The sequence below is a fragment of the Rhagoletis zephyria genome, unplaced genomic scaffold (assembly GCF_001687245.7).
Source record: "Rhagoletis zephyria isolate East Lansing unplaced genomic scaffold, Rhagoletis_zephyria_1.1 Rzeph_scaffold_05023, whole genome shotgun sequence".
In the NCBI taxonomy this organism is placed as follows: Eukaryota; Metazoa; Arthropoda; class Insecta; order Diptera; family Tephritidae; genus Rhagoletis; species Rhagoletis zephyria.
Genome location: NW_016162106.1, coordinates 22,261 through 36,355, shown reverse-complemented (window position 1 = coordinate 36,355; position 14,095 = coordinate 22,261). Strand labels below are relative to the sequence as shown.

General features: G+C 35.1%; 1 protein-coding gene across 2 annotated transcripts; it reads right to left on the bottom strand.

The window, feature by feature from the left end:
- Positions 1-332: 332 nt before the first annotated feature.
- LOC108371493 (probable sodium/potassium/calcium exchanger CG1090) lies at positions 333-9,231 on the bottom strand. Of its 2 annotated transcripts, none has more exons than XM_017627072.1 (7): positions 8,985-9,231; positions 8,678-8,921; positions 8,329-8,618; positions 5,963-6,974; positions 2,251-2,439; positions 1,900-2,161; positions 333-872 (listed from the first exon to the last, which is right to left on the bottom strand). In XM_017627072.1, the coding sequence occupies exons 1-6, from the start codon at positions 9,180-9,182 to the stop codon at positions 2,151-2,153; spliced, it is 1,944 nt and encodes a 647-aa protein (XP_017482561.1). In that variant the 5' UTR covers positions 9,183-9,231; the 3' UTR covers positions 333-872; positions 1,900-2,150. The 2 variants fall into 2 exon arrangements, with proteins under 2 accessions (XP_017482561.1, XP_017482562.1); XM_017627073.1 differs by lacking the exon at positions 333-872 and adding an exon at positions 1,094-1,284 and having other exon boundaries at positions 1,908-2,161.
- Between the last annotated feature and the right edge of the window lie 4,864 nt (positions 9,232-14,095).

The window sequence follows — 14,095 nt, the reverse complement described above, 5'->3', positions numbered from 1 at the left end:
TATTGGATCGTAAGTCCCGAAATAGTCCGGACATTTTCTCCGGGTAAAAATGGATAAAGTGTCAAAGTGCATATCAGCTGTTTTGGGTTTACATGTTGCCTGCATTTACTTGGTGCTTTTAAGGAATAGTGAATGGCCTGTTGATGTATTTTCAATCATATTTTCAATATATACCTAAAATCAAATTTGTGAAAAGAAAATTAAATTTCGAAGAGTTTACATTTAAGTGAAAAAAAAACAAAAACAACGCGAATCAGCTGTTTCGCAAATTCGGGGCACGAAATGTGGTTTTTGCGTTCCCGTAATCCTGGATTATGTTCCATTTTTGAGAGCAAACTTTTCGCTTATTCTCTAATTACCGGATCCGGTCCGGATTGTTACGGAGAGAACCTATTTTTCAGCCACCGCCGTTAGCGTCGTTTGGCGTGAATTTCATATTATTTACTAAAATATCCAAATACAAACCACTTTTTCATAATTCAGTGATTTTTTGTGATTTGTCTTGTCTCTTTTTCTCAAATTAATTAAGACGTGACCTAATTGTCCAATTTACTGTCTTCGAAAAATCAAGGACAGTGACGAAGACAATGAGGGAAGTGTGAATGTATTAGTGAAAAAGTGTGAATGCATTGCTTTTGTCTTGGCAAAATTGTCTTATGTAAACGCCGTGTAAGTGCATAATTATGCACATGCTTCTGTTTTCTTCTTTGTCGTTAGAGGATGCGATTGATGGGATTGGAGAATAATAAGAAGACGAGAGATCAAACAATCAAATAAACTTAACAAATGCATTTGTCCAGCTTCACTGCATAGCCAGCCATCCAGTCCGCTTAGCAACACAACAAAATCCAGTTCAAGCCTACCAGTGGCATCTGTTCTGCGCAAAACCATACATAAATACATACACATATATATATACATACATACATACCCTGCAGAAAATCTGACCAGCTTAGAACTAGCGTAGAACTAGACCCAAGAAATGCTTTCGACTGTCCAGTTTTACATGTCATTGCCGGTGGCAACTGTCGCCCAGTNGCTTTTGTCTTGGCAAAATTGTCTTATGTAAACGCCGTGTAAGTGCATAATTATGCACATGCTTCTGTTTTCTTCTTTGTCGTTAGAGGATGCGATTGATGGGATTGGAGAATAATAAGAAGACGAGAGATCAAACAATCAAATAAACTTAACAAATGCATTTGTCCAGCTTCACTGCATAGCCAGCCATCCAGTCCGCTTAGCAACACAACAAAATCCAGTTCAAGACTACCAGTGGCATCTGTTCTGCGCAAAACCATACATAAATACATACACATATATATATACATACATACATACCCTGCAGAAAATCTGACCAGCTTAGAACTAGCGTAGAACTAGACCCAAGAAATGCTTTCGACTGTCCAAGTTTACATGTCATTGCCGGTGGCAACTGTCGCCCAGTGCATTACTTTGCAACTAGTTTTTAACCGCTTCCGTTCTGGACAGTTTTTTTTTTTTATTAAAAAACGTTTTTAAGATTCGATTTTTGGAAATTTTTTTGTTTTTTCTTTTCTGTTACAGATTCCATTTTTGTTACACTTATTTTATTAAAAAAAAAATAAAAATAAAAGTTATTGTAAGCTGTACGAAACAATTTGAATTCATTAACTTTGAAAACTTACAACTGCCCCCACCGCCATTTGAACTCACGACCAACGATGCTTGCTACTTTCGTATTGTACGAGTAGAGTGAGCATTTGCACATTTACAACGCAAGTTTCAACTGTCCCGCTAGTATGTAGTTCGGAACTAGCGCTTTGTCAGACTGTCTCTAAATTTTACTGCAGGGTATCAATTAATAGGTATGTATGGATTTTTTATATGTAGATGTGTGTACATTGTTTTGATTTTTCTTACATTCATACATATGTATGTACGTAGATACGTAATCTGCGAAACCTTCTTGACGTCGACCCAGTTTTACAAACTTTTTTTTTTTGAGCTTACGCAAATACGTAACATACATCAACAGTTGTAAATATCTGTTTGTGTGCAACTTAGTTCTGTGATTTGTTGATTAGCTTTTACAATAACTTGTTGTGCCCTTAGCCTCCTCCTTATTATTTTTTATATATATTTATTACAGCCACATTTGGTCTAGTATGTACTTAGTAATCACCTGAAAGTAAAGACAATACACATATATTATGACATTCTGTAGAATTCTGCAAGTAATTGTCAATTATGAATCTTATTATTAATATTTACTGGTGCATTCCGGTGGGTTCATGTATCCAAATACATTTAATTCATACAACGATGCCAATGTTATGAAGCATAAATACCAAATCATTAGGATGATGCCAAGTCGTTTGTCCAATTTCCAGCCGTTCAAATGTGTGGATAAGATGAGAAAGATGACCGTCGAGAAAAGTGACAAAGTGGAATATGTCAAACCTGGAGGTGAGAAAGTTGAAATGTATTTATAAGCACTGATAAAAATATGTTTATGTAAATGATGGATGTATATATGCATCAAAAGTTACATCAATAGTAACGTGATTGTAAACAAAATTCTAAGAAAAATTTCAATACTTTATACGTAAATAGTAGGTACATAGTGACATACATATTTAGCAATAAAATCTACTATGAAATACGTTAAGTTGAAAGTAATCAGTGCTGATACTATATAAAACCGTGTGACAAAAACAAAAAAAAAAAACAATCAAAACACACGAACGAATCGATATACTTATGAAACTATGGGCCAAATACAGTTAAACTGCGTATTTAGTTTTTCATTCTGACGTCAAGATTTTTTTCAAATGTTCAAGATATGATTGATTAAAAAAAATATTTGAAAAATCAGTGCAATGTAGAATAACAATACGGGTAAAATTTAAAAGCAATAAAGTTTTTTGGTTTACAAGAACGAATAGGTATTGAAAATTCGCTTTTAATAAATTTTATCTTTTTAAGTTAATAAAGTTTGCAGGACGAAAATCGATGATGAGGTCGTGCGTACATTAGTCCTCAAACAATAGTTAAAAAAAAAATAAATATTGCAAATGATATTTAAGGACAAAATTTGTAAAGGACATTTTCCGTACCCCTTCGTCCTTATGTACCAAAAAATTTATTCTGTTATAGTTCTACAGATTTTTTTAATGATACCTATATTGTCATCCTACATTGCACTGAATTTTTAAAATAATTTTTTAAATACCAAAGCCCTTAAAAAACCTGACATCAGAGGGAAAAACTATGTAGGCAGTTTTATTATAATTTACCCATATTTAGTTTCGCGAATATATTCCTTTTTGCGTGTGTAAAATGTTTTGTCGCTCGGTGTAAAATGCATTGCAGTACAACTTCTTTATTCCGACGATGATACATATTTAATGCAACATATTTAATGCTTATGTATTTATTTAGTAGGTAAGAGTGATAAGTCGCATAATTCCCTAGTCTCTCTAACCGAAGTACGCTTGTCACTGGTAGTATCCCTAAGATCACATAGCAAGAGGTTACATTCACGCCAGTTTCTCTGACAATAAATCGTCAGTAAAAGGGCAGAACGCCCTACATAGCCTTTAAAGTAGCCGTAAGGGAAAGGTCGTAATTATTTGCGTGACTTTTAATGCTTTAATTTAATCAATACAGAGTGTTTCAATCCAGCATGGAAATATGGAGGCTAGTTCACGGCTACGTTGATCCGCATTAACGGCGTAGTTGATCTGATCAAAGTTGTACCCCAGTATAAACGATATTACCCTTTTTAAATAAAATTGAAGTCTAAAAAATTTGAGTAACATGAAAAGAAAATAAACTAAAATAAAAAAGATAAAATTATTTATAATTAAAAAATATATAATAAAAAATTATTTTTGAGAATCGCTCGGAGTGGGACTCGCACCTAGGTGTTGGTGAGTTGTAGCACAGAGTTCTGACCACTCGGCAATTTTTTGCTGGTCTGACCAGTAGTGTCATGAAAAAATCCCTTGTTCCAAATTAATTTTGGGAATTAACTCTAGGACTTGATGAACTGCAGTTGATTCGCGAGATAATTCCGAATTAACGAGGTGTTCCCCGGATCAACGTTGCCATATTGCATGATGGGGTTATTAAAAAGCAGTGGCGGGGATTGATCAGTTTTAATCGAATAACTCTACTAAATACTCTGTTTGGATTACGATTAATCTTAAGTTTTTATTTGCTGAATCGGTAGGAGCAAAATCAGTTATACTGCATATGCATGGATTAAAAAGTATGTATGTACATATGATATATCAAAAAAGTCTATAGTGAAAAATATCAACAATTTATTTGTATTTAATATTAAAAGTTAAAAAATTTACAACATTTTAAGTGCAAAAAAAGTTAATAAATAAGTACTATGCATATAAAAGAATTAAGTATTTGAAGATTTCTTGCTTAACTTAGGGCCGTTTAGATATGTATATGATTTTGAGACCTTCATTACATCAACGAATTGGTTTCATTTTCAGGAATAGGCAACATATAAGGAGCCTTTCCTATGATATAACAATGGACCCACGCGACGGCCTAATTGTGCTTCTTCCCAACGTTGGATGGGGACAGCAACGAAAATCCTACCTAGCCTAAGGCCATATTCACAGTGTGAGTTTAACTCTCGTTCGTGCCATATTGGAAGTTTTACTAAAGAGATCTAGCAAATTATTTTTATGACATCAAGAAGGCTAATACCATGTTCGGACCGACATCGAAAACCATGTTTTAGTTGCTATAACTGGATTTCGAACTACAATTTGTATTTTCATCCATGTAAAATCTGTCAAACGAAAACCAGTTTTCGCTTAAAACTACTTGAAAACTCTAACGTTCCACTAATCCAATCGGTGTCTTCACTAGTAAATATTTTAGATGCATTTATCGAAGTGGAAGCCATATTTTATCATGTTTAATACGTTAGTTGGGATTTATTGTCATCTGCTACCTTTTAAGAAAATAGTCGATTAGCTGTTCAACTGCATGAGGTAAATATTTAATCTAATATACAAGTGATTAGCAGATTCTTGGACTCGCTCACGCTGCCCTCAAAGCTAGCAGGGGCATTTTCGACTTCTCTTTGTTTTGCTTTCGTTTTTTCTGGTGTATTTAGACTTATATCAGTACTATTTGAGCTATAATGATAGCAGGAAACTGCTTTGCGGTTGAGTTGGACAAGAAGGGTATTCTCGAGGCGGTTTCATCGAGAAAAGCGAAGGCGGAACATATGCCAAAGCACGATTTTTTTCTGGTCGCAGGTAAACAGTTGAGGGTGACGGATGCTTATGTCCAAGTGCCTAACCTAGACATAATGAGCTTACAGGGGTTTTCTGTTAAAACTTTGGGCATATTCGGAGTATGAGCCGCAACTAATCAATTAATGTTGTAAAAAATTTGTAGACTTAAATTAGGGCTGGCAGTTGTATTGTAAGTTTAAAATCCCCAAAAATAATCCGACAACAACTGCATACTATAGTGAAATAGAATTTATTGCAAATCGCTAATTACGATACTTAACTTTTTTAGCTTTGGTTAAATTGCATTTACTTTAACAAAAAAACTATAGTGAATTTTAAATTGAAGGTGTGTATTAACAATTGAACTTTGATTGAATAAAAATAATAGCAAAAGACATACTTACATAAGTACATGTGCACACAGTAATTTATATAAAACTAATTGCTTATCATTCATACACAAGCAAATATGCATTCAATTAAATATGTATTACATACATATGCACAATCCTGACCATAGCCATTCCTCAGCAACGACTTCGATTTACTTAAATATGCAGTAGTAGCTCCCATATGTATTTATGTACATATGTATTTACGTACATACATACAAAAGTACATATGTACATATATACATGCATGTAGCATTTCGCACTCATTACAAAAAATAAAAATAAAAAATTAATTAAGTACGTATGTAGTATACATACCTTTCGAAATGACATTGACGTGCGAGCCCGGCTTTATTATGGCCGTTTGTATAAACCACGGAAGACCTAAGCACACTAGGATATCAAAGACATTCGAGCCAATCGCATTCGATACGGCCATGTCGCCGAAACCTTCTTTGATTACCGCTATTGAGCTTAGGGCATCGGGCACAGATACACCAGCAGCAACAAATGTCAATCCCATAACCGTGTCCGGTATGGCCAATGTTGAGCCAATCACCGTTATCATCCAAACCATAAAATACGAATAGAAGGAGATCCAAATCATCGACACGATAAATGTGAATGGATACCAATTGCGGTATTTCTCAGTGCGACAATCCGGCATAGTTTTCTGGCACAAATAGTGTATGGGATAGACGACATACCAGGAGATCAGTGTTGGAAGTCCGCCTGCCGTTGGACGTTCCAATGGATTGGGGCGTGCCTCTTTCGACTTGTCAGATGATTTATAGTATTCTACGCCAGTTGGCTGTGGTTTGCCGACAACCGGTTTGCTGCCGTCATCATTTGTATTTGTTGGTGTGACGACTGCATCCGGTTGATCGGGATTGTATGCATAATTTTCATGACCAGAGCCGGGTCCTGAGGTTGTAAATGTATTTGTGCCCCAGTCATCTTCGCCTGGTGGTTGGCCGTATCTAACACTGACTCCCACTGGATTTGTCGACGAATCTTCGCCCCAAGCGGCGTTCGGATCCCAACTAGAATTTGGATCTCCATAATTTTGATATTCGCTTGTTGACTGTTGTTGTTGTTGTTGCGATCCGGAGGCTCCGTCTTGTGTCAAACTCGTTTGCTGTTGTTGTTGTGTGCCTTGTGTGTACGAACTATCGGGCATATTTTTGTAGGTCACCAGCGACGATTGTTCCTCTTTGGTTGGCAATTTGAATGGTAAATTTAAGGATAAAGCCCATCGTTCCAGTTCCGTGTTGAATGTAAGAGCAACGCAATATCCGACATAGCAGAGCAACATGAATACCGCTTCGTACTGTGAAAGAAGAAGAAGAGGAGAAAATTGGCCAATCCAACTAAATTCGTACATATGTATATACATACATACGTATAAATAAACATAGGGCATACAATTTTAACGAAACATTAATTTTTAGGAAAGTAGCTGGAATACAATTGAAAATATTGGTTCTTCTTCGACGAATAAGGATTCGTAAAGTAAACATCGGGTTTTCCAAATCGGTTTCAACCAGTTCTTTTGAATATTTTAGGAGGTTTCATTTTAAATCTTGATTTTTCTAATACTGAGTAAATCGGATTTTTATAATCGAATAGAACGGGATTTCAATTAGTTTATATAAAATAGATTGTATGTTAATGTTTGGCCGAGCTCCTCCTCCGGTTTGTGGCGTTCGCCTTGATATTGTCACACAAAAGGAAAGGACCTACAATTTGAAGCGATTGTATTTTTATGATAAGCTGTTTATCATGGCAAAAGTACACTCGGAGGTCTGCCATTGCCTGCCGAGGGGCGACCGCTATTAGAAAAAAACTTTTTTTGTTTTTTTATATTTTGTTGTTGGGTTGAACAGGGCTTGAACCCAGGGCCTGCTGAGTGGCAGTTTTATACATACCTCCTACAATATCTAGGGTGGAGTTGTTTCAAAGTATCGTGAGACCCTGGAAGCAAATCGAGCTCTTCGTCTGCAATAGGTGGCGGTGGTCTCCGATGATGGAGTTCAAAGGGGTTTGAGTTGATGATTTATCCGGTTTTTTCTTGATTTGAAAATAGGGAACCGGGTTTTTTTTTTCAAACTACCTTTTTTTTAAATAATGCGAAAACCGGTTTTCAAAAAAAAAGCGAATAATCGAATACGTTACTGATCCTGACCTTTTTACCGAAGGAGATTTCTCCCGTCAACGAATTGGAAACTCAGCAGTTTTGCAAGCACTTGTTATAGAGAGAACCTCCTCTGATATTTTGAGTGTACTTATTTAAAACCTTTTCCTGAACAAGGCTCATTCCTAACTTTGATTTGAGTATGAGAACTCACTTTGAGTTATTAAACTGCAGAAAAACGGGGATAATATTAAGGTAGAGGTGAGATAAAGGCGCTTGTACCTCAAAGGTGATACAAAATACATTTTCAAAGCCTATAAGCCTATGAAAGTTCCTCGAATAACACAGGTTTCATACCTGAACGAGCTTGAACTATGTAAGCGTTGATGGAGGAAAAGTCAAAAAACGCTATAAAAAGAAAATCGAACACAGGTAGGACTTAAACTTTAACTTTAAACTAAAAAAAATGTTGGTTAGGGCCTTTATGAATTAAGGTAACGATATATACAGATAATTCAAAAGTAAATTACGCATTTAAAGCAAAACTTACACACGAGATAACGTCATTGAAAATGATGATCAGCATAACCAGAATGGATAGACTGTAGAAGAAGCAGTCTCGCACTAAAGGCCACCAATTCAATTGGCAAACAGTTCCAGAGCAGAGAGCACAAACCGATATCACGAACATAATGTTGAATACCGCCGAGCCAATAACACCACTTATGCCGATATCATCTTTTGCAAAGAACACTCCGATCACCACTGTAGCCAATTCGGGCGCCGAACTACCAGCCGCCATGAAAGTGGCGCCCGCTACATCAGGTGCAAGTTTAAGTTCTGTAAGGAAATGGAAAATAGAGAGGTCAAATATTTTATTTGCACACACACATACATACCTTCGCATAAACGATCCAAACTGGCGACAAAGTATTCATCGCAAACGATAGCCAAACCGAAAAACGTAAATATGGCAACGATGATATGAATGATGAGTCCACCATGTTGGCGTGCCCATTTGCCCATCAATGGCTGTGGGAATTGTTCAATAGCGGGTGGAGTACAATTTCGTTTCGGTCGCCAAGTAGGAACGGCATGTTTAGCAGCAGTATGTGTTGGTGCTGTAGACATAATGGTGGCACCCTAAAGAGGAAGGAAATGTAAAATGAATACTTCCTAAATTTAATAGGAATCTATTTTATTTACCTCCGTTGTAACACTTGGTCCTAATGTACTATCAGCCGCATTGGCGTCTGAGAGATCTACCTCCTTATCAGATGTTTCACCTAAAGCGCTATCCCCATCCTCCTGCAAACTGTCGGGATTTAATGCAGTTTCGGGTTTTTCATCACCCTTGGCTGAGTACACAGTAACGCAGTAGTATATAAGGAATAAGAGCCCCATATTCCAGAAGCGTGCACGTCGACTTCTTCTTCGGACAATCTGGAAATATTGAATGAAGCAATCATCAGCTTTGCAATGGGTGCAGTTTTTGATAAAACTTATGTATGAATGTATAAATGGCGGCCGCTGTGGTTTAGTGTTTAGCAGTGCGCGCTACGACTCCGCAGGTCCTGGTATTAAGCCCTGGCCAAAGCAACATCGCAAAAAAATATAGAAAAAGGGTATTTTCTTAACAGCGGTTGCCCTTCGGTAGGTATTGCCAAACCTACGAGTGTATTTCTGCCATAAAAGTAGCTTCTCATAAAAATACAATGGCCGTTTGGAGTTGGGGTTTCGATATAATTTCCACCGAACCGTGACATAAGTTCCATGGAAGTTATGTCGAGGAATTACTACCATCGATCGATTTTTGGTTCATGGAAGTTAAGGCTGACATTAATTCCACACATCTGATTCATGAAAGTTATTTTAGACATATTTAAGCTCCATGATAATTGTATAGAGTCAAGTTTTCTCAAGTGAGCCACCCAAAGTTGACTTTTCGATTTTTTTATTTTTCATTGACCGATTTTGAAAGTTAACACGGTGTGCTATATTGACCCCAATTTTGCACTAATTTTATTTTATTTTGGCGAGTTTGTTTGCAAACAAATTTTTATGCTGGCTTTTACACTTTTTGAAATATTTCAGCAACCATCCATTCGATCTTATTGTAAAATTTCGATTCTTCTTTTATAAAAGTTTTTATTTTTTTAATCAATTAAAATTTTTTACCATTTCTCATATACTTATGAAACGAATTAAGAAAGAATAGAGTTATATATGCTATCGTATTCTGCAACTACTATTCCAGCTAGGCTATTTAAAAAGTTATNCCCAAAGTTGACTTTTCGATTTTTTTATTTTTCATTGACCGATTTTGAAATATTTCAGCAACCATCCATTCGATCTTATTGTAAAATTTCGATTCTTCTTTTATAAAAATTTTTATTTTTTAATCAATTAAAATTTTTTACCATTTCTCATATACCTATGAAACGAATTAAGAAAGAATAGAGTTATATATGCTATCGTATTCTGCAACTACTATTCCAGCTAGGCTATTTAAAAAGTTAGAGGGGATCAAATTTTGGTTTCCCCATAAGGTTAACATCACAATCCAAATGTTTAAAACGTTTTTTCTCCAATTCAGGTTTTTCGACTTAGGCGGTTATTGCTTATGACCACAGATATATCTTTGATTGCTGAGAATAGCAGCCTACTGCAAAAAATATGCTTCGGGATTGAATGACCTAATACATACGTATGTACGTATATATGTACATATGTAGCTCTTAGGGCATTCAATCCCCGGATCCAGAATCCCGTGAGATCCCGGACACTTTTCCATGTCCCGAAATTCCGGGATTACAGCTCCGGGATCCTTCGATTTTTACTGATTCATTTACAGATTGAAAGAGATGTTGAAAACGAAAAATTTTAATTCATTTGACATGAAACACGAGAAATACAGAACACCAAAATTTGGATTAAAAGTGAACTTGAGCCATTTGCACTTGGAAGAGAATTTCAGGGCGTGCCTGAATAACTGTACTTGTTCGAATAATTTGTGTAAGAACTGTGTAATATCGAAAAATCTGGTAGCAATTGAAAACACAACAAGCTTTTACAGTGTGGCAGAGTTGTTCTTCATTTTACATTGTTGGCGTTTTTTGGAAAAGGATCTCTGCAAATATGAGTAAATGTTTTTGACAAGTGATATATGTAGATATTTTAGAATACTATAAAAATATTTAAACATCAAATTAGGTACTCTTTTACTAAGGGCCATTATGCTCCCCTAAGACCAAATGTGATGTGTGTGTGAACAATGAATCCGTGTGATTTGAAAAAGACGAACCTACTGAAAAATTCAAAAATTTGTGATGAAGTCAATATCCCTAAAAATCTCGGAATCCCGGGATTAGAAGTTTTGCAACCCGAAATCCCGGTATTGTTAAAATGCTTCGGGATTGAATGCCCTAGTAGCTGTCTACTTATTTTGATACGCAGCTGCGAAATACAATACACTCACTTATTCACCGCACAAAGTTAACTTTTTCTTTTGTGTGGTTTTTTCTATTCCTCTGTCTGCATTAGTTTGTAGCATTTCTGTGGGAGTAATTTTTTCAATCCAACGGCGTTTGATAATTGCATATACATACATATATGCATATGTATAAATAACCATGCGCCTAGTAANTGCATTAGTTTGTAGCATTTCTGTGGGAGTAATTTTTTCAATCCAACGGCTTTTGATAATTGCATATACATACATATATGCATATGTATAAATAACCATGCGCCTAGTAAGTATGTATGTATGTATGTATTTGTATATTTAAGTACGTGTGTAGTTACAATAATATTAATTTATTAATGACTTGCAATCAGAAACTTTGAATACTTAGTGAACGTAAAACAACAAAGGTACATACAAACATATATATGTATTCCTACTAATATTATAAACGTGAAATTATGTGAATGATTGGGTGAGTGAGTGTGCGTGTACGTTTGTTGATCTCACTAATTAAATTGAAAAATAAAAAAGTATATAAAAAATATAAAAATACCGCTGCAGCAGGATCTCTCGATTGTCACGCCTGTGCTTTGCCCACTCGTCCATTGCGAACAAACAACAAACAAAAATTTTTACTGGATGGGTAATCTACCTGAATCCGCAATAAAATTTACATTTTTGCAAAAATGCGGACTAGGAGACAAGCCAATCTAGACAGGCTAAGTAAACTGCTACATCAACAATAACAACTAACTGATAATCAGTGACAAAAGAAATAAAACTAACTCATTGCTCAGTGCCTTATAAGTCGAGTTTTGNTGCAATCAGAAACTTTGAATACTTAGTGAACGTAAAACAACAAAGGTACACACATACATATACATATATATTCTACTAATATTATAAACGTGAAATTATGTGAATTAGTAGGTGAGTGAGTGTGCGTGTACGTTTGTTGATCTCAATAATTAAATTGAAAAATAAAAAAGTATATAAAAAATATAAAAATACCGCTGCAGCAGGATCTCTCGATTGTCACGCCTATGCTTTGCCCACTCGTCCATTGCGAACAAACAACAAACAAACATTTTTAGTGGATGGGTAATCTACCTGAATCCGCAATAAAATTTACATTTTTGCAAAAACATGGACTAAGAGACAAGCCAATCTAGGCAGGCTAAGTAAACTGCTACATCAACAATAACAACTAACTGATAATCAGTGACAAAAGAAATAAAACTAACTCATTGCTCAGTGCTTTATAAGTTGAGTTTTTTTTTAATTATTTCAAATAACGAATAAAATCACGAATAATTTATTCGTAAACGTTTTATTCACGAATAACTCATTCGTGAATGAATAATTTGGGAAAAAGTGTATTACCAATAAAACTTAATTCGAATAATTATCTAAATAACAATTTATTCGAATAATGTCCAACTCTGTCTTTATGTACATATATTCGAAATTTATTTTATATGGAGGAAAATGTACAACATCGCACTGTGGTCCAGGAGATTATAAAAGTGGCAAAAATTGTTGCTTGCCTATTATCCAAATCCGTGGTATATCGAAAAGTACCTGGTGTCCAAAAATTATAAAAAATCCGAGAAGACACGTGTCTTTGATTTTTTGAAGTTTTAACAGCTTTAAGTGTATTAAAAATTCAACGGATTTGTTCTGCTTTCTCCATTCGACTTGGTATTTTCTGTACAATGTTTCTGGAAAACAATTTAAAAAAACAGCGTTGCCAGATATGTATATAGGCGAATCCGAGAAATAGTCAACCAAAATCGCAAAAACTTCATGCAATTCGAATTCTCTCATTTTTGTGTCAAAAAAGGCATAGTGCAACATATTCTTTTGCCATATTTATTTGAGAAATCTGATTTGCCCCTCTTACTTCTTGAAGCAAAACTCTAAATAGCACTGGTTTTAAGCACTATACCTTTTAATTAAATACAACAATATCGCTTTAAATAAATAAATTTTTTCAACAAAAAAAAGGTAAGGTCCGTAATGTAACGTCCCGAACTGTTTTAAAGTTAATCCAACCTTTAGTTTGCTTTTATATCAGATTTTGTAAACTTCATTATTTCCTCTTCAAAGTATTTTTGTAGATTCTGCTCTCCATGCATGATAATTTGCGTAAATCGGTTGACTTTGGTCATATCATCGCTTATAATATCGCTTCCTTTTTTAGTAACGTCCGAACATAAATTTCGAAGGCAAATACATCGACATTAACTCAAATTCAAATGTCCATTATTTTGTTCTCGTAAGCACTACTAACTATAACCTTCCCTTATACTACAAAAAAAATGTTTACTTATAATATTTTTGACGGCAAAAATGTTAAAAGAAACTCCGAACGTAACGTCCGTAATGCTAGGATTTGCCCATATGTAATTTATAATTATTAAAATGGTCCACAGCATACTTCGATTTCTATTGTAAAAAGCGTTTGAAGGGATTAAAAAATATATTTCCGAGTGGGGTTGCCACCTTTCTAAAAAGTTGCAATTACGTTTATTAAAAAATGTATGCTTATTTAATATTACAATATGGGTATGAAACGGAAGATCTTTGAACAAGCTTTAACACTAACATGTCTTTGAATAGGGTTGCATCTATCTGGAAAGATTTTAAGTGGTGGCTAATATGTCAAAGCATTTTACAAAATTCATTTTATTTGATCCAGGGCCTACCAGGAGGAAGTTACAGGAATAAAGCACCCCACTTTTTATACCCGAGCGCACTTGTGCACAAGGGTTATGTATACATTTGTCTATATCTATCTCGATTCGTTTTGGCTGTTACAAACAACCGTTATGTGAACAAAATTAATATA